We start from the raw sequence: 22,740 nt of genomic DNA on the forward strand, positions 1-22,740 counted from the left end.
TACGCCCGCTGTATACAGCGCAAACACACTGATAGCTTGGCTTCAAGATCCCATGGCATGAAAATTTTACTTTATGAAGTTTTTTAACATTAATAGGAGTTCCCCCAGCCTGCCTGTGGTCCCCCAGTGACTAAAAATGGTGTTAGGTGTAAACCGAGCCCTCAGTATCCTCCTCTGCCTCTGAGAAAAGGAAAGCTCGGATGGGCTGATCTGGAATCTTGTTGCTTCATAAGGGGAAAGGGTACTGCCCCTTTCTCTGCCCGCCTAGACAACTTAGCCCACTCATGAGAGCGCAACATCACTGCTTTCAAACGAGCAAAGTGGACTCAAAAATGGTACATACTAAGGAAAGCTCATTGTGGGACTGGCTCTAGTGGCTGTAATTCTGCACCAAGGCTGAATTTTGGGAAAGAGACTTCAGATATGGTATTAGGGGACCACTAAAGTCTGTATAAAAGCATCCAAAGAGCATCATGTCATGGGACCTTTAAGAAAGTTGGCGTGTATACACGCAACGGTATGATCCCATGTTGTTAGAGGTGAAAAGAAGACATGGTCAGGCTAAAAAAAATATATATATATGTACTTTGCCATGTTTTTTGGATTAAAAATAAATGTGATTGAATCAGTATTTTCAAGGTATACAGTTAGTATTAATATTTGTTGCATAGCAATAATTAAAAAAAAAGAATCATAAGTAGGCTACTACAACAGTCAAGAATCATAGAAAAGTAGGCTACAAGAAAAAAAAATTAGCCTGTAAAAAAAATTGCTTTTAAAAAGAAGAGAGCTGTTCAGTTTTTGAAACAACTGGTGTGTAACATGTTGACCAAAGAATGTGCAAATGTGATATTAATGTTAACTATATTACTCTTGACATAATTGGATAAAGCTGTAGACAGCTTTCTGGCTCCCGGTGCGTGTCCTGGTGCACACTGATTGGAAGGTGCGTCCTCGGTGAGAACACCGCACTCCTACACCGACTGTGTAAACCCTGCTTGACTTAAATAACCTGCACCCAGTACACGGGGACTGTCACAAACCATTACAATCTCCCGTTCTGTGCGGTGCACTCACCTCGGAAGGGATTAACGGCGAAAGTAGAGAGCTGAACACCTTGCAACGTGCAGTGCCAGCCCACCTGATTCGCCCGGCGGTGTGGGGATATAAACGCCGGGAGGCGGGGGGCGGGACCGGAGGATGTGACGTCCCGGTCGTAGAGGAGCTTGTAGGCGACCATATCCCGTTCGGCTGCTGGTTAACGTTGATGTTTGGTGAGGCTTATTACAAGCTACGGGGATGGCCAATTGTGAGTGAATGCAGCCGCCTCAGGTGAACAGAGAGCGGGATAAAGACAGTCACTATACAGGCCTAAACGCATCATCCACAGAGCTCCACAAATATGGATCTAACTTTTGTATTATCAGCTGTTATCTTCACTCTTCTCGCGATTGTCGTCGCAACGTCGCTATTTAACGGCTCGTCGCCTACAGTCGACTTGGCAAGTTATTTCGGAAACAGAGGAGAAGGCGCAGCCGGGGGATTAGATCAACCGAAGCAGAATGGCTATTTACCGGACAAGAAGAAGAAGGAGGAGGAGGAGGAGGACGACTGGTGCGAGATCAGCGGGAGCACGCATGACCACTGGGATGTGGTGAAATCTGTGCTTTCAGTAAGTAGTCTGTAATTGGCCTGTCACGGGAAAGCTCTGCTTGTTTGTTTTGTCTAGCATTTTATTGTCATTCTCTATTAATCTGTTTTCCTCCCAGTCAGATGCAGTTTACAAGTTCAGTCAGAGGTGGGGGAAGCACTCAAATCCTTTTGTACAAGTAGCAATAATGAAAAATAAACTAAACAAAAGCTCCATTCGCCTATAAATTGAATTGGCTGCAGTGTGATGTAATCAAGTATTACAAGCAAAAGAAAGTGACTGGAAACTATGAAAGATATTTAATGGAAAACCTGAATATGCACACTAAACTACTCAAGAGAAGTAGCCTTTACCTCAAAATTGTCTTTAAGCAGATCCTTAAGTCAAAGTAGCAATGCCACATTGCAATGTTTAATTACAAGTAAAAATAGTAATAATTGTGCTGTAGGCTATTGCTTTATTACATTATTGGTGTACACTAATGAATTAACATGTACGCAGAGTTAATGTAATGTAACATTGTACCAGGTCCAGATGAAGCTACGCTCGTTTTATAGACTGCAGTAGTTTATGCATTCTACTTTATAATCATGTGTTTTGAGTGTGTGAAGCCTCTGATTTTAGTTGATTAATTGATAAGTCCATGGACAGGAAATTAATCTAGCTAGAATTTTGATAATATTTAAAGTAGTTTTTGTATTTTAAGTATTTTGTTTTACATTTTATTTCTTACTGTTTATTAATCATCTGGTTTGGAGTATTGATCATAAGAAAGAAGACATTTGAAGATGTCACTAGGATTTGCTATAATTTTGTATTTCTAATACAAAGATTAGTCAGTTAATTAAGATAATAATCAGACTTTTCAATAACGATAATAGTAGCTAGTTAGCTGCAGCCATGTTTAGGTCAAATCAGTGTAGTAAACTAGGCTGCAAATTACAACATATCCCTGTAAAATTTGGTGGAGTAGAAGTATAAAGTAGCGTAAAATGGAAAAACCCAGTACACAGCACAATATTCATTTGGCTCAATGTGGTTGATTTCCACCTCTGTAGACGACATCCCACCCACCTGTGTGTTGCTGTGCACAAAAATAACAAGCACTGGGGGCAGAGAGGGAAACAAGTAGGAGGACTACAACAACATGAACTGTCCGTAACTGCCCTTTGTTGTGTCTTTTAGCCTATATTGGTATCAATAAATGGAGAGAAGCAACATGACTTTACTCCAACACCTCTCAGGTATTTGTCAGGAACCTTCCTGCTCTGTTTTTAGCCTCTAAAATGCCTGTTGAGGATATCTGGATGTAGAGAGGTCAAAGCAGGACAGGGAGAGAGATGTCAAATCCGCACCCAAGGGAGCAAAGAATGAAACAATAACCTGACACCTGCGCCAATTGTAAGCCAAATCAGCATCCAGGAGAGGGGAGGAACACAGGTAACATGAGGAGGGATTTGTTTGGCGTTAAATATCTGTATAGCCGTTTTGAATATGGGCCGGCCTACAAGGACGTACACATATTTCAGACTTAAATAAATATATTAATTGCTTAAGTTTTACAGGGAAAATTCTCATTTGATGCCCCTCACCTGATCCCTTAATTCTCTGACAGGAAGAGGCACATCCTCACACTGAAGAACTGGCAACACCAGTTGAGCACTCCTCCACATCCAGCCTGTGCGTCCCCAGTCCTGGATGTAGGCATATGAGCTTAGAGGTAGACTCGTCCTCCAGAGCGTCGTCGGGGGCGAGCCGTAGGTCATTCATTGGGCTCTCTGATAAGGAGCTCCTAAAGTGTGCTTTCTCATACCCCCAGAGTGAAGGAGCCACAGAGAGCCCAGGGATCAACGGTGAGTCCTTTTGAAATACAAACCACTTTTGTTTAGTTTTTTTCTAAATAAAGGTTCAGTGTAGATTTCTTATCAAAGTTTATTCTGTTTCATCAGATAAAGAGGAATTAAATGCAAACGATTCCTTGAAGTACGTCCCTGGAAAGGCACGATCCCACCACTTGCAAATGATGATGTCGGCAGAGGAGCTGGAGGAGGAGCAGAGGTCAGTGAAAACTACAAATATGGGTATCGTTTTCTCACAAGGCACTCTTCATAAATTTGAATTCGTCAGATTAGATTCAACTTTTATTGTCAAAAGTGTTTGTAAGCTGTCAATAAGAACAATTAATTTGGAGAAATCCCTTGACCCTTCTAATAGCTAAGAGGTCGTCCTGATGAATTAAAAAACTAAAGACAACCTGGCAACCCAAAAGTTGTTCTTATTAATAGCTTATAACTGATCTAAAAAGCCTTAGTAAACAATTTATTAACCGTTAATAAAGTCATTAAAAGGTTGCCTTGTGAAAACGTGCCCAAATCTGTCACAAATCAATGAGTAAATTAACAGAATTGGACACCTTTACTCTGTTTTCCCAAAATACTCATAAACAGAACAAAAATGCAGAGGAAAAAGATATTTTCCAAAGTTTTACTGAAAACCTAATAGATAATGTTTTCGTTAAACATTTACATTAAGTTCCCTTGTTTCCACTTAGCAGTGCTTCCCTCAGTCTAGTATTGACTCGATTTCTTCAGCCCTCTAATCTCCCCTACGTTGTCTTCACGTGTTTGTGTGTTGTTGGTGGTTCACTCCACATTTAGGTGCTTTATCAGCCCCCCTTTTTAGGCTAGACTAAGTAAGGCGAGATTGAGTCTCTGCCAGGCATTAGCGGAAGGATGAATGACATGAGACTTAAAGATTTAAAGAAACCACACGACGCGTTTGGTGGCTCCTGGGGAAAAAAATAGCAAACAGAGGAGCACAAACAGACATAATGTATCTGCATTCCCTGCTCTTATCATTGCAGGATACACTCCAACACAGACTTTAACTGTCTGTAAGCCTGAAAAAGGAGCAAATATGTGGTAAAGTATGAGTTATTCTCACCCGTTTATCACAGGGGAGTCACTTTCTGGCCATTGTGTGAAAACTATAATGCCGTTTTTTTCTGGCTAATTTGCATTCTTAGTTTTCAATGATTTTTGGCCTCATCAGCTCTTTTTCCTCAAGTGGCCATGAAGCGGCTGACACATCCCACTTACCCACCTCCCAATTCCCAATTATTCCACATTATTCCACGTGTAATTCTCAGGTGTCACAGCAGGTGTTGATTGTGTGTCCAGTTGTCACCTCTGACAGAGGAGTGTTAGTTAATCCTCTCAGGACTCTCCTCTGTTCTGCCACAAGGAGGACTCAGTGTAACGCAACACTGGGACATGTGCTGACACGTCAGCACATGTCGCTTCCAAAACTATCCAGTCACACTGGAATAGAGAGGTTGAGGGTAAAATTGGACATTTGTGCTTTAATATGAGAAATATGTCTTGTAATATAGGATTTTAGGAGGACAGACAACTGGGGGAATGTTCATTTCAGAGTATTACAATAGCAGCACTGATAGAGGACCTGTTTCCCTTGTATTTAATGTGGCTTGGAATGGGCCAATAATTAAAAATGAAAGTTTTTAAATTGAAAAGGACTTTTCACTCAAATCAGGTTAATGAGGGTCTTGTAGATTATCTTAAGGTTTAGATAGGTCAGATAAGCACTTAATGATCCCCAAAATGGCTATTCAGTTGTTGCAGTAGCACAAAAACAGAAATAAATATAGAATAGCGAATAGATAAATAGAGTAAGTAAAATATATTAGTTCTATAAAACTAAGATGTATGTGATGCAAAAATGTAAACCATACAAAGAAAATTAAAGACAAAAAGGGGGGGGGAGGCTACTGTTTGTGGAGAAGTCGCCGACGTAAAATGTCTTTGTCAAAAAGCAGAAAAATTGACATAGTGTGTGTTTGTTTGTTTTTTGCAAGAAAAGAATTCCAGTTTTACCAGTATTTCTTCAGAGTTAAATGATACCAGTGTTCTTGGTGTGTTATTTAGTGAGTTTTGGAGGTGCTGGAAAACTGGAAATATTTTGTAACTGTTGAACAAGCTATTTCCAGTCTTTCTGCAAAGCTAAGTGGCTAAATGGCTGCTGGTAGTAGCTTAAGGTACCGTACAGACAGGAGAGTGGGATCATTCTCTCTGTCAGAAAGGGATGAAGCCTGTTTCCCAAAATGGGAAACTATTCCTTTAAATTGTAATATATTTATTTATTTGGTTCATTCTTGTATATTGGATATGTACCTTCTTAATTTATCTTTTGACATTTTTAAACATACCTGTCTTGTTTATAATTGGAATAGTTTTCAATTCCAGGAGCTCATTTACCCTAATGGACGCAGGGAGGAGCTCTAATTTGTGTGTTTTTTTCCCAGCTTTATTTACATATATTTAAGGTAGAGGTGCGGTTTATTATTACGAAGTTTACCTGATGAGTATTTTTCATCAGTTTGTACTAAAGATAACAGTCTGCAGGATTTTGGGGTTCTTTTAACATTCAATATTTCTTTGATATATTTGTCTTCTAAGGGTGCAACGTGAGCAGCTGGCGGCCATCTTCCAGCTGCTGAAAGACAACCAGGAGACGTTTGGGGAGGTGTCCGAGGGAGAAATGGAGGAACAGCTCAGACTCTACTCCATCTGAGACGCCTCTTTGTGTTTTTTAGGATCCTCCCTTTTAAAGGCGCTCTTTTAACCCGTGAACGCTAAAGGACTACTCCAGTACACCAAATATTTCAATAAACTTGTTCGCAGTATTCCACTCAAGCTGTGCAGTCCACTCAGCAACCACTATCATTTGTGTTTTCATACGACGTACTTTGTTTTATTATGTTGTTATATTTCTGTAGCATCCACCTGTCCGTACATAAAGAAAGCATTTTATAGCTACCCATAAGTACATAAAAGGGTCAAAGTCATTTTTGTTCTATTAGTTTTACGTTATCATCAAATAAACAAAAAGTTAATAATTTTTTGCATTACTTTTTTAAACACAATATTCTGTAACCGGTGCACACGGGGTCCAAAATTAGCACCCTTCTACTGGCAAAATACTGGTAAAATATGCAAGTGGCTGGTAGATTTGATTCACTCACCAGCCAGAAAAACTATTGCTGGTAAAATTTGAACATTCATTAGCCATTTGGCTAGTGTATAATTTTTTTTATTTGAACTCTGGGTACAAATACTGTAAAGTTGATTTTGCATATCTTCCCCTCTGGTGTTTCTCTTTGCTGCTTGTGATCTCAGTTTGCATGGTACTTTTTCTTTTATCATGGGGCCAATCATCAAGCAGCATCAGGTAAGTTGCATTTAGTTTAGAAAGATCTCCAGGGGAAAGAAGGGAACTTATCTTTTATTAGATATTATAATATATAGTTCTTCATTGATACGTTTCAAATCCTTCACATTTTCTTCAAAGGAATGTGTATCAGCACATTTCCAGGTATGCTTTTTTCCATATAAGTCATTTTAAAGTGTATCTTGCTAATTCTTGTATGGTGCATCTTTTGCTCTTTGTCATATTTCCACATCAGCTGGACTACTTTCTCGACTCCGCCCCCTGTTGTGTTTACACATACAGCAAAAAAAGCTGATTCCACAGAAACAAAGTTAAAAAGTGATCAGATGAGCCGCTCTACACTTGGTGCTGGGGTTGAGACTCCCATGCCTGTCCTCTCCAAAGCCTCGTTCAAGAAGCTTCCTCAGTGGGATTTTGATGATGTTTATAACCAGGATGTTCCACCCAGGCCGACAGTAAGCATGTTCTGATCAGATGGGACAGGAATATAATGAATGTGTCAACTTTGTGTGAGTGGGTTATTTGCACAGCCATGTGTTTGTGTGTCTTTGGTGTGACCTGCATGGAATTTGAAGAACCAAAGATGTGAAAGACAATAATCCTTTGATCAAATGAAACGAAGGAGATGGGATCGCCCTAAACAAGTCATGCCACTGTAAACATCACACTTTATGTAAACTAAATATTCCATTTTAAGCCATAAATATTAAATTATTTAAATTAAATGGGTTATTTAAAAAACAAAATTATAATTAGGTTTTCACAATTTCTGTTTAAAAAAAATTCTTGCAAACTTTACTTATTCCCCAATTCATAGCAAAACACTGTACATTATGTGTCATTAAGAATAGAGTTGTCTCACAACTAATCTTTGTGCTTTCTTCTTGTAAAGTGTTGTACAGTTTTAAGTTTTTCAGTACACAAATTAAACAGTTTAATAAACAAATGTCACACTCGTCAATAGGTCCCAGGTTGTAATCACTTCGTTTTAAGGGAAAAAAGGTCAATCCTGGGCAATGTGTGTGGAAGAATTTGGGAATCTACATTCAAATGTGCCATTGGTTTTTGTCCCCCCCCCAATACACCATCAAAGATATCACACACTAAAGCTGAATGAAGCAGCAGCTTTTTCTGATGTAGGATGTTTTATCCGGTTTAAGCATGTTTTAAATTTCATGGAATGCAGTTGATGTTTACAGTGTCTGTAGCCACTAAAATAGCCTTATGTAACATTGGCTAATCTAGTTAAGTCACAGTAAACAACACCCATACTGTGTGTGGCCTTATTTCTAAAGCCACTTAATCTTTAGTGAACCACGGTCAACAAATGTAGCTCAGGGTAAATTCTTTCAGGAAGACCTAACTTTGAATCATTGCTATCTTCATTTTATATCAAACAATAATAAATAAAGCTTACAGGACACACTCCACATACAGCTGGAAATCAATAAAGATTTATAAGTTAAACATTTTGGGAAATAAGCTTATTTGCTTTCTTGTTTGAGCTTTAGATTAGAAGAAACCATTTCGCGGTAAGTATGAAGTTACTGCCAGCAGCTGGTAAGCTTAGCTTAGCACAAAGACTTGAAGCAGGGGGAAACAGCTAGCCTGGCTTTGTCCAAACAAAATCTCAAGCTCACTGGGCCTAAAAATCTGAAAATCAGTCAAAATTCAAAGGTCAAATATTTAAGCGTTCAGTTAAAAAAAAAGTGTTGTAATTTAGTCAATGTTTATGTTTTGCCAATATGAAGTTAGGCTTTACGGTCAAATGGGGCAGAGGAAGATGATGTGTCAGCTGCTGCCGGTCGAATGCATGTCGAAGAAGCCTTTAAGTTGAAGCTTAAAATGAGCAGCTCTTGGTTGGGGACACTTTTAATTTATTTTTTTTTACTTCAACTATATCTTAGTGCTATATACCTGTTATTGTGTATGTTTTACTTTCTCTGTATACCTGTATTTATTTCTGCTGCTCCAACAACCAAATTTCCTAATCATTCATAAATGTGCAGAACAACTGTGAAGTTAGAGTATTGTGGTTGGTGAACCAGTCCCAATCCAGAGCAGCCCGGATGAAACTAACTTTATTCCAGATGGTCCGTCCTGTACAAGTACATTATGTTAAATTTGATTATGTGTGCAGTGTTGTGCGGACCTAGAGTGTCAAGGTGATGGAGAAGTCCTTGCAGACTAACGGCGGCACACAAGTAGATCATGTGTGTAGTTTTGCTTTTTGACAAGAACTGTTTTCTGAATGATTACAAGAGTCTTCAATCTTAAACAAAGTGTCTAATATAAATTTTAAAAAAAACGTGTGTAGTGTTTTGCAACAAGTGTGCAAAGTGCAAAGCAGAACACGAGTTTGTACGTTTGATGCCTTTTTCTAAGGCATGGTTACAAAGGTTAAAGGTGTGGATGCTTTTGTCTAAGATATCACTTTTAGTGTGTGAGCATACTGTAACATGATGTGAGTGAAGGATCCTGTCCAGTATTCGAAAACATTTTTTAATTATTGGTCCATTTCCAGTTACATTAAATACAAGGCAGGCAGGTCCTCTGTCAGCCTGTAAACAACATAATCTTTGTGAGTCTTTAAAGCATTGAAATGTTGTCCGATTTTAAAATGCACCCCAAGGTACATTGATTGCGAGTTTAAGTGTTATCCAACTATAAAAATATGACTTGATTATTTTAATGTATATATAATAATAATTGATAACATTTATATAGCACTTTATCATAGACACTCAAAGGGCTTTGGATTGGGGGCTACTCTCTAACACCACCGTGTGTGTGTGTGTGTGTGTGTGTGTGTGTGTGTGTGTGTGTGTGTGTGTGTGTGTGTGTGTGTGTGTGTGTGTGTGTGTGTGTGTGTGTGTGTGTGTGTGTGCGTGCGTAAGTGTGCACGTGCATGTGCATGAGTCATTAGTAGTCTATCTATAACAATGCATATTTCCAAAGCTAATATTTGCATGTTAAACCACAGTGATTACGCAGAAAGAAAGTGAGGTAAACAGTGCAATATTTCCTTCTGATCTGCAGTGAAGTATAAAGTCATTTCTGAGGTAAACGTTTTCAGCACTCGTGCCATTTGGTCAAACATGAAGTGAACAGCGCTGTTTTTTTACACATGTTTACTTCTCAACTCACTACATAGATGGGCTTCTGGGCAAATTCATTGTAAAATTTGTGAGCATGTGGGGAATAAAAAAGAAAGAAAGAAACATATATATATGTATATATCTGGTTTAAGGTATATCTTGATGGTAATCAGTACAACAACAACACGCAGTTAGCTTACATGGTAACATTGACAATACGAATTAGAAATGGCTTTGTGTTTTTAATTTTTCCACAGCGTGAATCTCATATATGCTAACGTAACTTGTTTGAGGGTGTTTCAGTGCTCTTAATCCGCAAAACAAATACAGATCATTTTTCACTATCTTTAAGAACTGATTTTGTATAGTCTGGGTTAACAAATTAGCCGTAATTCTCGTTAGCTAGAGCCGACAGATTTGAGGTTACCTCTTAAAGGTTAGTGGGTTTTTTTCCCCAAAATAATGCAAAGGTCTATAATTTATCTTTACATTATGGCAGTGAGATTTATACCCCACTGATGCGCGCATCATTAATTGTTTGTAAAGACAAAACAATCTATTATCTACTAACATTACAGCATTTAATATGTACATAATAGATCATTTATACCCTAAGGGATGTCCTACTTTTTATTTAATGTCTGGCTTTCTTGCAATTTATCACTATATATTTGGTACTTTTATTGTTATTTAGACATTTCTGAGAAAAAATAGCTAAAACTAACTCATACAATCCTATATAAAATCCCCTCTACCTTCATGATTTATAATAAACTTCATCTTGTGTATAGTGAGGTGTTCTCGCTAACCCCATATCACATGGGGTCAAATAAATATCGAATTATCTAGGATTGTCTTACTTAGATGGAGAAACACCCTTAGACATGACAAAGGTGTCTTGTCTCGCAGGATTTAAAAAAAATATGAATGCAAAACAAAATGACCTACATTCTTGACGCCATTACTTCCATTCTCAGTGTATCAGTGTTGCTTCGGTTTTTTTGTCCCTGTTTCAGACTCGGATCTTTCATATAGCTTAATTATGTTGGTGTCATGTAGTGTTTTCCACAAGTTTTTCTCCAGTATGTAGTCATGGTTGGCGTAGAGAATGACAGGGGTTTTAATAGTTTTCTCATAGTAGTAAGTTGAGTAGTTCTTGTAATCTTCAGTCATGAATCCATATGCATTCACCTGAGAACAATAAAAACAGAGAAAAGGGACTAAATGATTTGTTAAAAGAACAGTTTGACATTTTGAGAAATAAGCTCATTCATATTCTTGCCAAGAGTTGAATGAGAAGATCGATAATACTCTCATTTCTATTTGGAAAATTGGAAGCTACAGCCAGCACATGGTTAGCTTAGCTTTGCTTGGCATAACTACTGGAAACCAGGGAAAAACTTTCTAGACTCTGTCCAAGTGTAATATGCCAGATCAAAAGATCGATCTCACTAACAGTAGCTGTAGATGGCATGTGGACACATTTAATAACTTACAGTGTCACAGGTATGCAGAGCCAGGAAGAGCGTGAATGCCCCATTGGATGGTCTGATTATTGCCCAGTATGAAGAATTCAGAGTAGGAGAATTTAAGAACCTGTGGGGAATGAACAGGTTCTTAAATTGTTCATTTTACATTAAAAAAATACTTCTACAAATAAAGTTATCACTGTAAATACAAACCATTAAAAGTAAAATATTTCGGTATAACTGTGAGCAGAGGTTGACCTGTTTCGAATGTATCTGAGGAAATCCTGGTGCAGAACATAGAAGCGGGTCTCATTGAACTGCCCGGCATAGTACGTCCATGGCCTACAGGGTTAAAACACATGACAGAATAATGCAAACCTAGCGTTCTTGTCTGTACAATGCAGTTAATTCTCTCTGCTGGAAGTTGAGACAAAATTGGAGCAGGAAGGCACCCTTAAGTTGCATTTTTCTATGACAATGAGTTTTGCTTTTAGATTTCTAAATTAAATTGCCCTATTTTTGAAAGGGAGTTTGGTGACTTTCTGCCTGAGCCACAATGTGTAAATTATAGTGAATATTGTGAGTGTTTAACGTGACTTGTTACATTTACTAACTGACGCCTAATTGCCTTCTTTCACTAATGTAGGAACTTGTAAGTAATTTAACTTTCAAAATAAATGTTTAATTGCATCAGATACTGTTTCCATTAACATGGTGACCTGGCAACACATCTTTAGTCCAATATTTTCCAGCACTGGATATGCTCTGTTTTCTTTTTGTGTGTTTATGTTACCCTCTTCTAAGTTGTGATAAAAGTTGATATTCACCTCCTGTTTTTGTATTGGCCAGCAGCGATTCTTTCTCCTTTGAGAAGACCCTCGACCCAATTGAAATCCCCAATCCCCTCAGGAATCAGCACGTATTTTATACCCTGTCAAAAAGAAGAGGACGACAAATAAGTGTGTACAGTATGTGTTGGGTGTAAAGCCTTTTGATATTACACATAACATACAAGATTGAGTACCTCATCATGAGGGACAGTAGTGAATCCGAACTTCTTGAAGAAATCCAGCGCTGTTGTGATGGAGAAAGCCGTGTGAATGTACACCGATGTTCTGTTTCCTACGTCTTCCTCGTAGCCTTTGGTGATTGCACCGTTCATCCTGCCGCACATACACATCCAAATGTGAGAGTGACCTTTGTAAATTAAATTAAACAATAAAGCAAAAGCAAAGCAATGACAAAAGTCTCAGGTCCAAAGGTATCTTTTATGTGTTAAAAATATGTACAGATGAATTGGCACCTGCCTGGTACCCCATTTTCCAGAGGTCCCTAGATTCCCTCATCATCCAACCAAATGGGAAATGGCAATCATCACACCTGTCCCTAAGAAACCCTGTCCACTGGAAATTAATGATTTTAGACCTATTGCTCTAACCTCTGTTGTGATTAAGTGCATGGAGAAGCTCATAGTGAGCAACTACGGCTGGATGTAGGCCCACCGCTAGATCCCCTCCAGTTCACATACACAACCCAGAGAGGCACGGATGATGCTATTAACAGTATAGTGCACCTAGTGACAAAACACCCAGAGAATCCTATATGCTGGACAGTTGTTTGCAGTGTTGTAGCACTCAAGACCGGTGTTTAGACCAATTTTTATTGGTCTCGTCTTGGAATGGACTGTATTTTTACTCGGTCTTGTCTTGATCTCGGATGAAGAGGATTCAGGATTTTATTTTATTTAAAACCGGTGAAGACAACTGCAGGGATTTCGCAAAATTGCCTGTGCATTGTCGGATTTAGCCTTATGCGTTTAAAATTGCAAATGCAAGCAATAACTTGACTCATATCTAATTTGAAATGTGTTACCGTAAAGCTGACCTCTGACCTCTCCCTGCATGATGACCTCTGACCTAGAGGTACAGTACTTAGTACTATGATGTGTAGAAAAAAGCATCTGTATGGGTAGAACTGGCTTTCAATAAACATGCGTTTGTTCACTTGATGTTATCAGCGCTTTAGAACAACAGAGAAGGAAAGAAACATCCTGGTTCCTTGTTAACTCCCAAGCTAAGCAATCTCAAAGCTGTCAACCATAATCTTAAAATCCACACTTGACACGCCTGACTGATCGCCTATACTCTTAAAAGTTTGAGAATGGTTCGTTGTGTGTAAACAAACTACTGTTCTATGTCTTGTCTCAGTGAACTCACATAATAAGTACACTGATAAATAAAGCCAACGGTTTCAAATGTTGGCTTACCACCAGTGTTCTAAAAACCTGATAAACATTTGAGTTAACACTAGAAGATGTGAGGCTTTTTGACAGATTGTTTTTTTTTGCCCTTTCATCATGCACACATCATGGGATCCCTGCCGCGACTAGGGTAATGGTTTAGTGCTGCTAACAGTTGTAAAGAAAATACTTAACTGAAACAGGGCGTTTGATCATCCTAATATGGCTGTCATCAGACCATGCCAAGATCAACAGATTTGAGACTTAGCATTTAGCCGCAGGGCAAGTTAAATTGCTGGCAGAGTGGGCGGGGTTTACCCAGTCTATGATCTTCCATGAATTACATGTCAAATTGCTTTGAAACCCTGTCGCCCACCATTGGGATCCTGACAAACAAAATCAATGTGTCTCTTACCGAAAAACGTAATCGTGAGAATCAATCTCTTTCCCCATTTTAGAGCCATTGAGGATCCCTGCATTGCCCACCACAGCACAGTGCACGCACCCATCACCGTCTGGCTTTGGAAGGAGCAGTGGCTCTTTTGGCTTGGGGATCAACTTTACTGAAGCCATCACATCTGCAAAAAAAATATCAAATAGTGTATTTTAAAATGTAAAACAGCAGACAACCAGAATACTTTCTGCAGTCAAATCTCACAAGCATGTCGCAAATTTTAATGTCTAGGTGTTTGCAATTATGTTATACTTGAAGTAGCTTCAATTCATATATTTATAGTAACAATTATCAAATGACCATGTGAAAGCAGTTACTTATGAACCTAAAGAGAATTATCAACTCATTCTGCAGCTCATCACGGCTTTACGGACCCTTATAGTGAGTATCAGCTCATAGTTGAGATTTCCGGCTCCCAACTTTACAGTTTTGGTTCACTCTCACCGTGTTGCTTTCAGTAGGCAGCTGTTTTCAGAAATATAGCTCTTAAACCTCTCTGTACACTACCTGCTCAGCAGTGAACCACACATATTGTCCTGTATTATGTTTTGTTTTCAACATGTCACAAATACTATTTAACTACTACTAATTGCTTTTTTGATCCAAATTTGCATGGGAGGGGTCAAAGAAACACAGGATTTTCCCAGGAGACGGCCGTTTGTGTCTTGTGACAAAGTAGGTTTAAAGACGTTATGAGGAGATAATCTTAGATGGGGTTTTCAGCTTTTTCAGCTGCCCCTAAAAAGCCAAAAATGCATGTTTGTGTAAATGTGTTGAAAAGGAGCAAACATTTGGCAATAGCCAGGAGAAGAAGGGAACCAAAAATCCCAAGATAAGTGTCATCAATGTCCATAGCAACACAGACAGCGAATATTAAATATAGGCCTAGATTCTTCGCACACATCGCTCTCACACAGACACAGTGAGCATTGTTGGGGGGAGCACAAGATTTAAGATTTCCATTTTCAACTTTCTTGTAATTTAATTTCTTGTAATAATTTGAAATTTGAGAAGCACTTACCATCATACTTGTACTCCATAAAACCAAAAGGATTGTTAAAATGTGAAAGCCGATTCCACTCGCTCACGTTGATACGGTCTTTGTACAGAAACAAACGTATGTTGGGGAGGAAAGCCTTCTTGAAGCTCTCCACCTCAGAGTTTCGTAGAGACTGGGTACATGTCTAAGGATGTAGGATAAATTATGAGATTAAAAAAAATTGATGATTTTCACTCTGTAACCAGGGATTTTAGAAAGGATCTCTTGCAGCTGAAGAAACAGCAGGGGATAAGAATAAGCCAAAGTAAAAAGGTAATTTTAAAAATACAATTACTGCAGTAATACATGTTCTATGGAGGTCACAACAAAGACACACAAACACATGGCTGTGCAAATAACCCACTCACACAAAGTTAATACATTCATTATATTCCTGTCCCATCTTGTCAGAACATGCTTACTGTCTGCCTGGGTGGAACATCCTGGTTATAAACATCATCAAAATCCCACTGAGGAAGCTTCTTGAAGGAGGCTTTGGAGAGTACAGGCATGGGAGTCTCAACCCCAGCACCAAGTGTAGAGCGGCTCATCTGATCACTTTTTAACTTCGTTTTTGTGGAATCAGCTTTTTTTGCTGTATGTGAAAACACAACCGGGTTTGGAGTCGAGAAAGTAGTCCAGCTGATGTGGAAATTTGACAAAGAGCAAAAGATGCACCATACAAGAATTAGCAAGATACACTTTAAAATGACTTATATGTAACAAAAGAAAAAAAAATACCACATACCTGGAAATGTGCTGATACACATTTCTTGGGAGACAATTTAAGGATTAGAAACGTATTAATGAAAAAATAAATTAGTATATCTAATAATAGATAAGTTCCCTTCTTTCCCCTGGAGGTCTTTCTAAACTAAATGCAACTTACCTGATGCTGCTTAATGATTGGCCCCATGATAAAAGAAAAAGTACCATGCAAACTGAGATCACAAGCAGCAAAGAGAAACAACTGGAGGTTTGAACCGCCATCCCTGAGTATGAGAACGGGGGCGTTTGCCGTTCAATTAAATACTGAGTAATAGTGTTTACATTCGCTATTTGAGTCCTTTGACGCCTTGTGATCAAACGTTATTGGTGGGTAGGGTTATAGCAGAGTTTACCGACACACACACACACACATTATTTGTTTGTTTTTTACACAAGAGAGTGTTATCAATCTTATCACCTATTTTTTTTTTTACCTACTTTTTAAGTGTATTTGGGGGAGAGCCGGGACGATTGAAACGCGGGACGGATGAAACATTCCAGTTTTCTCCGAGTCTAATGATGATAGACAGACTTCCTTAGGTCTGAACATAGAGCATGTTAACCTCCTCCTATCAGCCAAATATCTCCCTATTATTTCCTTTTATCGCGGAGTTACAGCCGATAAACGTGTTTTGATGGTCAAAAGTAAACTTCATTAGCAGTCATATTTTTTCGATTATTAACGAGTTTTTTTCATTTAAAGGTTTGACTACATGCTTATTCGGTAGACCAGTTAGTATTCTCCACCCTCCCAGACTTTCATATTTCATGATTGCTTACATGAGAAGCAAAACAGGCTGTAAGGACAAATGTCTACGTCGGGACGGTTGAAACAGCTGTTTCAACCGGGCCCGACCTGGCTGCAACTCCATGGATTTTAAGTAAAGGCACAAATATCTGTGTTCATACCATTATGTATGGAGGTGAGACATGGAAAATCAGTTTTAGAAAGATAAAAATATATTTGAGCCCACCAGGTGGGGGGGTGGAGTTTTCCCATGTTATCCTATGGAGACGGACGGGTTGGGGCGCGTTATTCGGATGTCCAGTGGTATAACCCATGTAAAAACCTAGGTAAACGACATATTCCACAATAGAAACATGATATAAATGGAAAAACCTACTGTTCTAGCTATAAAAATAGCACCATCATCCACAGTGCATGATAATTCAATAACCGCTTCATACGCGCTTCAGGATGACGGCAATTAGTTATTAACAGACATTCACAAAGACGCATAGTCCTGCAACAATCTATCTATAATAACAGCTTTTGGAAGTACCATCCATGATATAGGCCTACAGTAAAATATTAAAGTAGTTGGAAGTTTACATGGCTTAAACTATATGTTTCATTCATCCCCGTATGCTGTTTCATTCGTCCCGTCCAGGAGGGACAGATGAAACATTACGCACGTCCCACTCTTGTTGTAATAACTCCTGATCAGGTTTGTCCAAAGCTGAAAATGCGACTGTATTTGACAGATGACACGTGTAGGTTGCTAGTGACCAAATATCAGCTTTCAGTGTGATACGACCGCTTTGTAAATTGTGTTTAATCAAAAAGTGTTTCAACTGTCCCGGCTCTCCCCCTACCTGATAAAAAATAAAGTGATTCATAAAGTGAGACAAATTGTGACCGAGAGTTTGAAGGATTTTTTCTTTAAGGCTTCACCAAGACTTTTCGCGTGCCAGCACTTTGTAGTCATGTTTAGAGGTGCAAGAGCAAGGAGGCTGTGAGAGTCCTGTTCGTAGACTCCTGAGCCCCGTTTTTAACCTGGCAGCAACGTCAAATCTGAGTGATCCGATTTCAAACGTGAAAACTTGAAAACACTCTCAGTGGATACATACAGAAGAGTACGATTTCCCTGAAAGTTATGGAAATAAATAAATACATAAATAGCACCACCTGTTGACATATTAGAGCTATGACTACCAAGTGAGACAATACACCCCCTGTTCAGAGTGTGACAGCATTGGATTGTACATAATTCGATTTACATATGAACACAAAGAAATTAATTTTCATGGCATATGAAAATTTATTTTATTTTTAGCCTGAGACTTCTGGAAATGAAAACAATGATTGAAGTTAAAAGGAATGTCGATTCGGTCTGATTATCAGACTTTTTATTTTAATTATTTATGACTTTTTAAAATTTGTTTATGTTCTGTACTGAAAAAACTATTGCATAATAAAATACTGTTTATTAGTTAACCTTTTTTCTTTTGTTCTTTTTGAGTGTTATTCCACTGTTTTGTTTGTTTTCCTTATTTATGGATTTATTTATATATTTCATCAAGACATATAGTATCAGCTAATATCTAATAACATAAATTGTGGGGGATGATTAACTTAAATCAAACAATTAATAATTTAGCTTACCGGACACAAAAAACAGCTGGAAATCGACAATGATTTTTTTTTAAAGGGGGAACCTATGGGCTCTTGTTAAAATAATAGCTCTACATTTGGGGAAATAGGCTTATTCACTTTCTTACTGAGCGTTAGATGAGAAGATACCACCAAGCTACAGCCAGCGGCTGGTTAGCTTAGCTTAGCACAAAGAGAGCAAGAAAATGTTGACTACATTTTTTTTTTTTACCTTTGTGTGGGGCAAACCTTTTTGTTTTAGGTAAAAAAAAAACGGACGAACACACACATGTAAAACGCAGACACACACACACACATACAAACAACAGGCAATTCAACACCCACACACAACACACACCAACAACACTGACACACCTACACACACTTTAATGCTGTAGGAAGCTTGCTGAAGGATGTGACTTTCGTGAAAATGAAAACTGAGAGGAGTTGCAGCAGAAAGACATAAGACATTAATGTTTCAGTTCTTCATCAGTCTATGTAGATTCATGAGATATTGTTCTGATATGATAGTCTGTTAGTTCATGCTCTGGCCTCCGTTCACTGATCAATCAGATCCTGTTTGAGTGCAGTTTCTTGTACATTTGAGTGGGTTTCTTGTGAATTTTGTTTTGTTTATACCATCTTCTGTGTAGAATGTAGGTTCATTCATGAAGTAGTCTAGTTACAGGGACGTTGACTGGGGTGGCGTTGCTGGCCGCTGCAGCCCGGACTCGACCCCAAAACTTTGATCTCAGGGGACATCAGGTTGTTGTTGTTTTTTAACACATAACGCACACAAACAACACACTGACAGAACACACCCACACACTCACAACACAAATACACACACACGGACAACACACACAAACAACACACAGACAGACAACACCCACAACACACAAACACATACAACACACAGACAGCACCCAAACATAAAACACACACAGACAACACACACAAACAACACACGGACAGACAACACCCACAACACACAAACACATACAACACACACGTGGACAACGCACACAAACAACACACAGACAGCCCCCTAACATAAAAAAAACACACAAACACAGCACACAAACAACACACAGACGGACAACACCCACACACACAAACATATACAACACACAAACAGGCAAAATACACAAACACCACATGGACAGAAAACACCCACACACACACACACACACAAAGACATGCAAAAAAACAGATACAACACGGACAACACACACAGACATACAACACCCACACACATAATTGTTTCAGTGATTTGAAATGACCTTTTCACATTAATAATTTAAGAGAGGACCTGTTGACGTTGACCTGATGTGAAGTTTGTCACACCTAGATTGGCTGTGAAGAGTTAGGAGTGTGGTAAGTATAAGCTACAGCCAGCAGCTAGTTAGCTTAGCTTAGCACAAAGGCTGGAAGCGGGGGGAAACAGCTAGCCTGGCATTGTCCAAACATATATAGTCCAAACAAAATCCGCCCACCAGCACCTAACACTCAGTGGTTGCCTGGCTGCTCCCAGCCAAGAAATAGTCAGGCACATAAACAGTGTAAATGGCGAATTGTTGTTTTTACACTTTGTTTTTGTCAACAAAAGAGATACAACACATTAATTGGTGGGTTTCAGGGGGGCTAGTAGGCAGATTTGATAACTTTGGTCAACAGAGCCAGGCTAGCTGTTTCCCTCTCTTTCCAGTCTTAATGCTAAGCTAAGTTAGTGCTTAGTTAGGGCCCCACAGGCTTAATGTGACTCCTTCTGTATCTCACATCGGAATATACAGGATGGTCATCAAAAGTGTGACCCTGCCCCATTTTTGCCAATATCTATTGGAAATGATTGATAAATGATAGGCTACTACTGAAATATGTCAGGGGCCCGGAAAGGTAACAAAAGGCAACAAAAAACAAACAAAGGTCCCAGAAGTGGGCAATGTGACGTGATCTTCTAACGGAGATCAGTGAAGTCCATTAGGCCCTTTTCCGGTGAGCAATGAGCGTTTTTTTTTTCTACGTTGCAGCCACAACTGAAACTCATACGTAAATGGCGTCATTCACTCCCATCATGCCTTGCGAAACAACGTGAAAACTGGATAAAAGTTTCGTTTCAATTACCACAGTTAACCACTTACAGAGTTAAGTACGTTCATAAACGCTGCTGTGCATGTCCACAACGACTCTGTCTGTTAATGCATACTACTCTATTACTCTGGTGTTATATACACCACTGGTGAGGTACGTGTCCCACATCATCTGACCGGAGTCTTTATCAAATTAATGCTAGATTACTCTGACTTCTCTTCAGATCGCACAAATCTTTCGCCTTTTACTAAAGATTTCCGTGGAGAGGATCAATAAGAGTTATACTCAATTTTTTGATGCCCTGCGCAAGCGGGGCTTCCTATCTTGTATAATAATAATTTAATCATACAATTAGAAGGTTGATTAAACGATGTTAAAAACTGCACTTAAACATTAACATCAACTTTGCTTAGAGATGCGATTAATATTATCAATTTTATCTCAGTAGAACATTCACATCGAGAAATGAATGTCTGTGAATATGTAATATTCCATTTTTTAAATTAACATGCAACTAAGTTGCCAATATTCAGTCAATACCAATCAAACACACATCATCCCCTCTACCCACACAGACGTACCAATTATACCCATAACCAAAAAAAGGGCAACCTACAATTCAGTGCAGTCTGAGGACTTCAGTGCATTGTTAAAATAAGGTGCTGTTGTAGAGTTGAGGATGTGTGGGGTCTTCAACCATTTTCAGTCCTGTGCTCTAAATGTGGGTTAAAAAACATATCAGTTGAAAAAACTGTTGCAATTCAATAATTACTTATTTTTGATTCATCAGCCTATGGTTCGCCAAATTGAAAAACAATTGCAATCGTGCTGCTGCCATGCTAGTAGAAGACCTGATAGTAATAACTAATAATAAACATATAGACTTCAAACCAAATGGTAAATGAAACTCAAACGTAAATGAAGCCAGTAGAATGACTTATGTGACTGAATCGAGCAGTGAGCCCTATTTCTTTAAAAAAAACTACACAACAGAAAACACAGGTTGAAATGCTTAAGACAGTAGCCTAAGCTTGCATCCAAACCATTCAACCAAACCTCCAAAACAAAGCTGCTGAACTTTTGATTTAGTTTTTTGGACTGTGCCTGCGTTGTGTGTGTATGCATTTTCTCTTTCAGGATTATTAAAGTATACATTATTACTATTATTAATCTTAAACGTTTAAATTAAGCACAGCCTTTCTGTTGGAGCACTTAGCATATACATTCATTTGGTTCCTATGTTCCCTTCCTGCAATACTGCTAGTAGTTCTTGTTTGATGTTAATCAGTGACGCAAAAAGGAGAAATTTAGTTTTGTGTGGTCACCACAGGGAGTCGGTGTTCTGCATGAAATCTGCAGGCTGTCGCAAGTCAGCAGCTCACACTTGATACCATGTATGTGACAAATTTAATTAAAACAGTATGAAGATGATACGTCAGTAGCATTGCAGTCACTATGATAATTATTGTATTTAAAGTTAGATTAAATATTTAGACTTCAAACAAAATGGTAAAAAAAATGAAACTCAAACGTAAATGGCGTCATTCACTCCCATCATGCCTTGCGAAACAACGTGAAAACTGGACAACAGTTTCGTTTCAGTTACTTACAAAGTACAAGTAGGCCTACGTTCATGAACGCACAGTGTATGTCCACAGCGACTCTGTCTGTTAATGCATACTACTCTATTACTCTGGTGTTATATACACCACTGGTGAGGTACGTGTCCCAAATCAAGTGATCGGTGTCCTCATCAAAAAACAGTTAGATTACTCTGATTTCTCTTCAGATCGTATAAATCTTTCGCCTTTTACTAAAGATTTCCGTGGAGAGGATCAATAAGAGATATACTCAATTTTTTGATGCCCTGCTCAAGCGGGGCTTCCTTTCTTGTAAAAAAATAGAACCGTACGTGCTAAGTGAAATGAGCAAAAAAAACATGACGACGCATTCTCCCAGCAGTGTCATGATGTGTATATTCTGTCAGAAACATGACAATACAGTCAGATGCGATTTGTTTCTATCCATTGTAAATTATGACAGTTTGCTGTGTTTGTGTGTGCGCGTGCGTGCGTGTGTAGGGGGTGGGTCTTTACACAATTTGATATGCAATTTATTTAAATGCAGAAACATTTACCACAGGGGTAAACAATTAAGTTCTCAGCATGGTCGTGCTTTATGATTGTAAGGGGGAACATGGGGTACATTTTCGTAAAGAGACGGATAGGTAAGATACCCAGTAAGCACACATACGTCGGCACGACGTCTGCAAATGATCGCTTCATCTGCAATTGATCGCGGGTCATTTTG

The 22,740-nt window shown here is 38.7% G+C and overlaps 2 protein-coding genes and 2 non-coding genes across 7 annotated transcripts; 3 read left to right on the forward strand and 1 right to left on the reverse strand.

Moving 5' to 3' along the window:
• Positions 1–1,191: 1,191 nt before the first annotated feature.
• Positions 1,192–6,380, forward strand: LOC117936463. Of its 4 annotated transcripts, none has more exons than XM_034859495.1 (5): positions 1,194–1,672; positions 3,267–3,504; positions 3,601–3,709; positions 4,515–4,572; positions 6,127–6,380. In XM_034859495.1, exons 1-4 carry the CDS (start codon positions 1,403–1,405, stop codon positions 4,546–4,548), a joined length of 651 nt encoding a protein of 216 aa, XP_034715386.1. In that variant the 5' UTR covers positions 1,194–1,402; the 3' UTR covers positions 4,549–4,572; positions 6,127–6,380. The 4 variants fall into 4 exon arrangements, with proteins under 4 accessions (XP_034715385.1, XP_034715386.1, XP_034715387.1 ...); XM_034859496.1 differs by lacking the exon at positions 4,515–4,572 and having other exon boundaries at positions 3,267–3,371; positions 3,471–3,504; positions 6,127–6,359; XM_034859494.1 differs by lacking the exons at positions 4,515–4,572; positions 6,127–6,380 and adding an exon at positions 3,804–3,887 and having other exon boundaries at positions 1,192–1,672; positions 3,601–3,763.
• Positions 6,381–10,169: 3,789 nt separating this feature from the next.
• On the reverse strand, positions 10,170–16,233 carry LOC117936449 (alpha-N-acetylgalactosaminide alpha-2,6-sialyltransferase 1-like). The gene is made up of 10 exons (XM_034859465.1): positions 16,087–16,233; positions 15,620–15,839; positions 15,180–15,342; positions 14,120–14,282; positions 12,490–12,628; positions 12,293–12,396; positions 11,724–11,807; positions 11,493–11,592; positions 10,897–11,187; positions 10,170–10,854 (listed from the first exon to the last, which is right to left on the reverse strand). The coding sequence occupies exons 1-9, from the start codon at positions 16,185–16,187 to the stop codon at positions 10,978–10,980; spliced, it is 1,284 nt and encodes a 427-aa protein (XP_034715356.1). The 5' UTR covers positions 16,188–16,233; the 3' UTR covers positions 10,170–10,854; positions 10,897–10,977.
• Positions 16,234–20,633: 4,400 nt separating this feature from the next.
• Positions 20,634–20,747, forward strand: LOC117937485. Its single transcript, XR_004655172.1, has one exon. It is a non-coding gene; the product is annotated as a U5 spliceosomal RNA (small nuclear RNA).
• A 1,452-nt stretch (positions 20,748–22,199) lies between these two features.
• On the forward strand, positions 22,200–22,313 carry LOC117937480. Its single transcript, XR_004655167.1, has one exon. It is a non-coding gene; the product is annotated as a U5 spliceosomal RNA (small nuclear RNA).
• The last annotated feature ends 427 nt before the right edge of the window (positions 22,314–22,740 follow it).

Source organism: Etheostoma cragini, chromosome 21 (assembly GCF_013103735.1).
Source record: "Etheostoma cragini isolate CJK2018 chromosome 21, CSU_Ecrag_1.0, whole genome shotgun sequence".
NCBI classification, from domain to species: domain Eukaryota; kingdom Metazoa; phylum Chordata; class Actinopteri; order Perciformes; family Percidae; genus Etheostoma; species Etheostoma cragini.

Excerpts from the sequence above, each read along its gene's own strand:
- LOC117936463 (XM_034859492.1), top strand. The coding sequence starts at position 1,403 with ATGGATCTAACTTTTGTATTATCAGCTGTTATCTTCACTCTTCTCGCG. Across the intron at positions 1,673-3,266 it reads TGGTGAAATCTGTGCTTTCA|GAAGAGGCACATCCTCACAC; the intron begins GTAAGTAGTCTG and ends ATTCTCTGACAG. Across the intron at positions 3,710-6,126 it reads GAGCTGGAGGAGGAGCAGAG|GGTGCAACGTGAGCAGCTGG; the intron begins GTCAGTGAAAAC and ends TTGTCTTCTAAG.
- LOC117936449 (XM_034859465.1), bottom strand. The coding sequence starts at position 16,187 with ATGGCGGTTCAAACCTCCAGTTGTTTCTCTTTGCTGCTTGTGATCTCA. Across the intron at positions 12,629-14,119 it reads TCTCACGATTACGTTTTTCG|GATGAACGGTGCAATCACCA; the intron begins GTAAGAGACACA and ends TATGTGCGGCAG. Across the intron at positions 11,593-11,723 it reads CTCAGATACATTCGAAACAG|GTTCTTAAATTCTCCTACTC; the intron begins GTCAACCTCTGC and ends CATTCCCCACAG.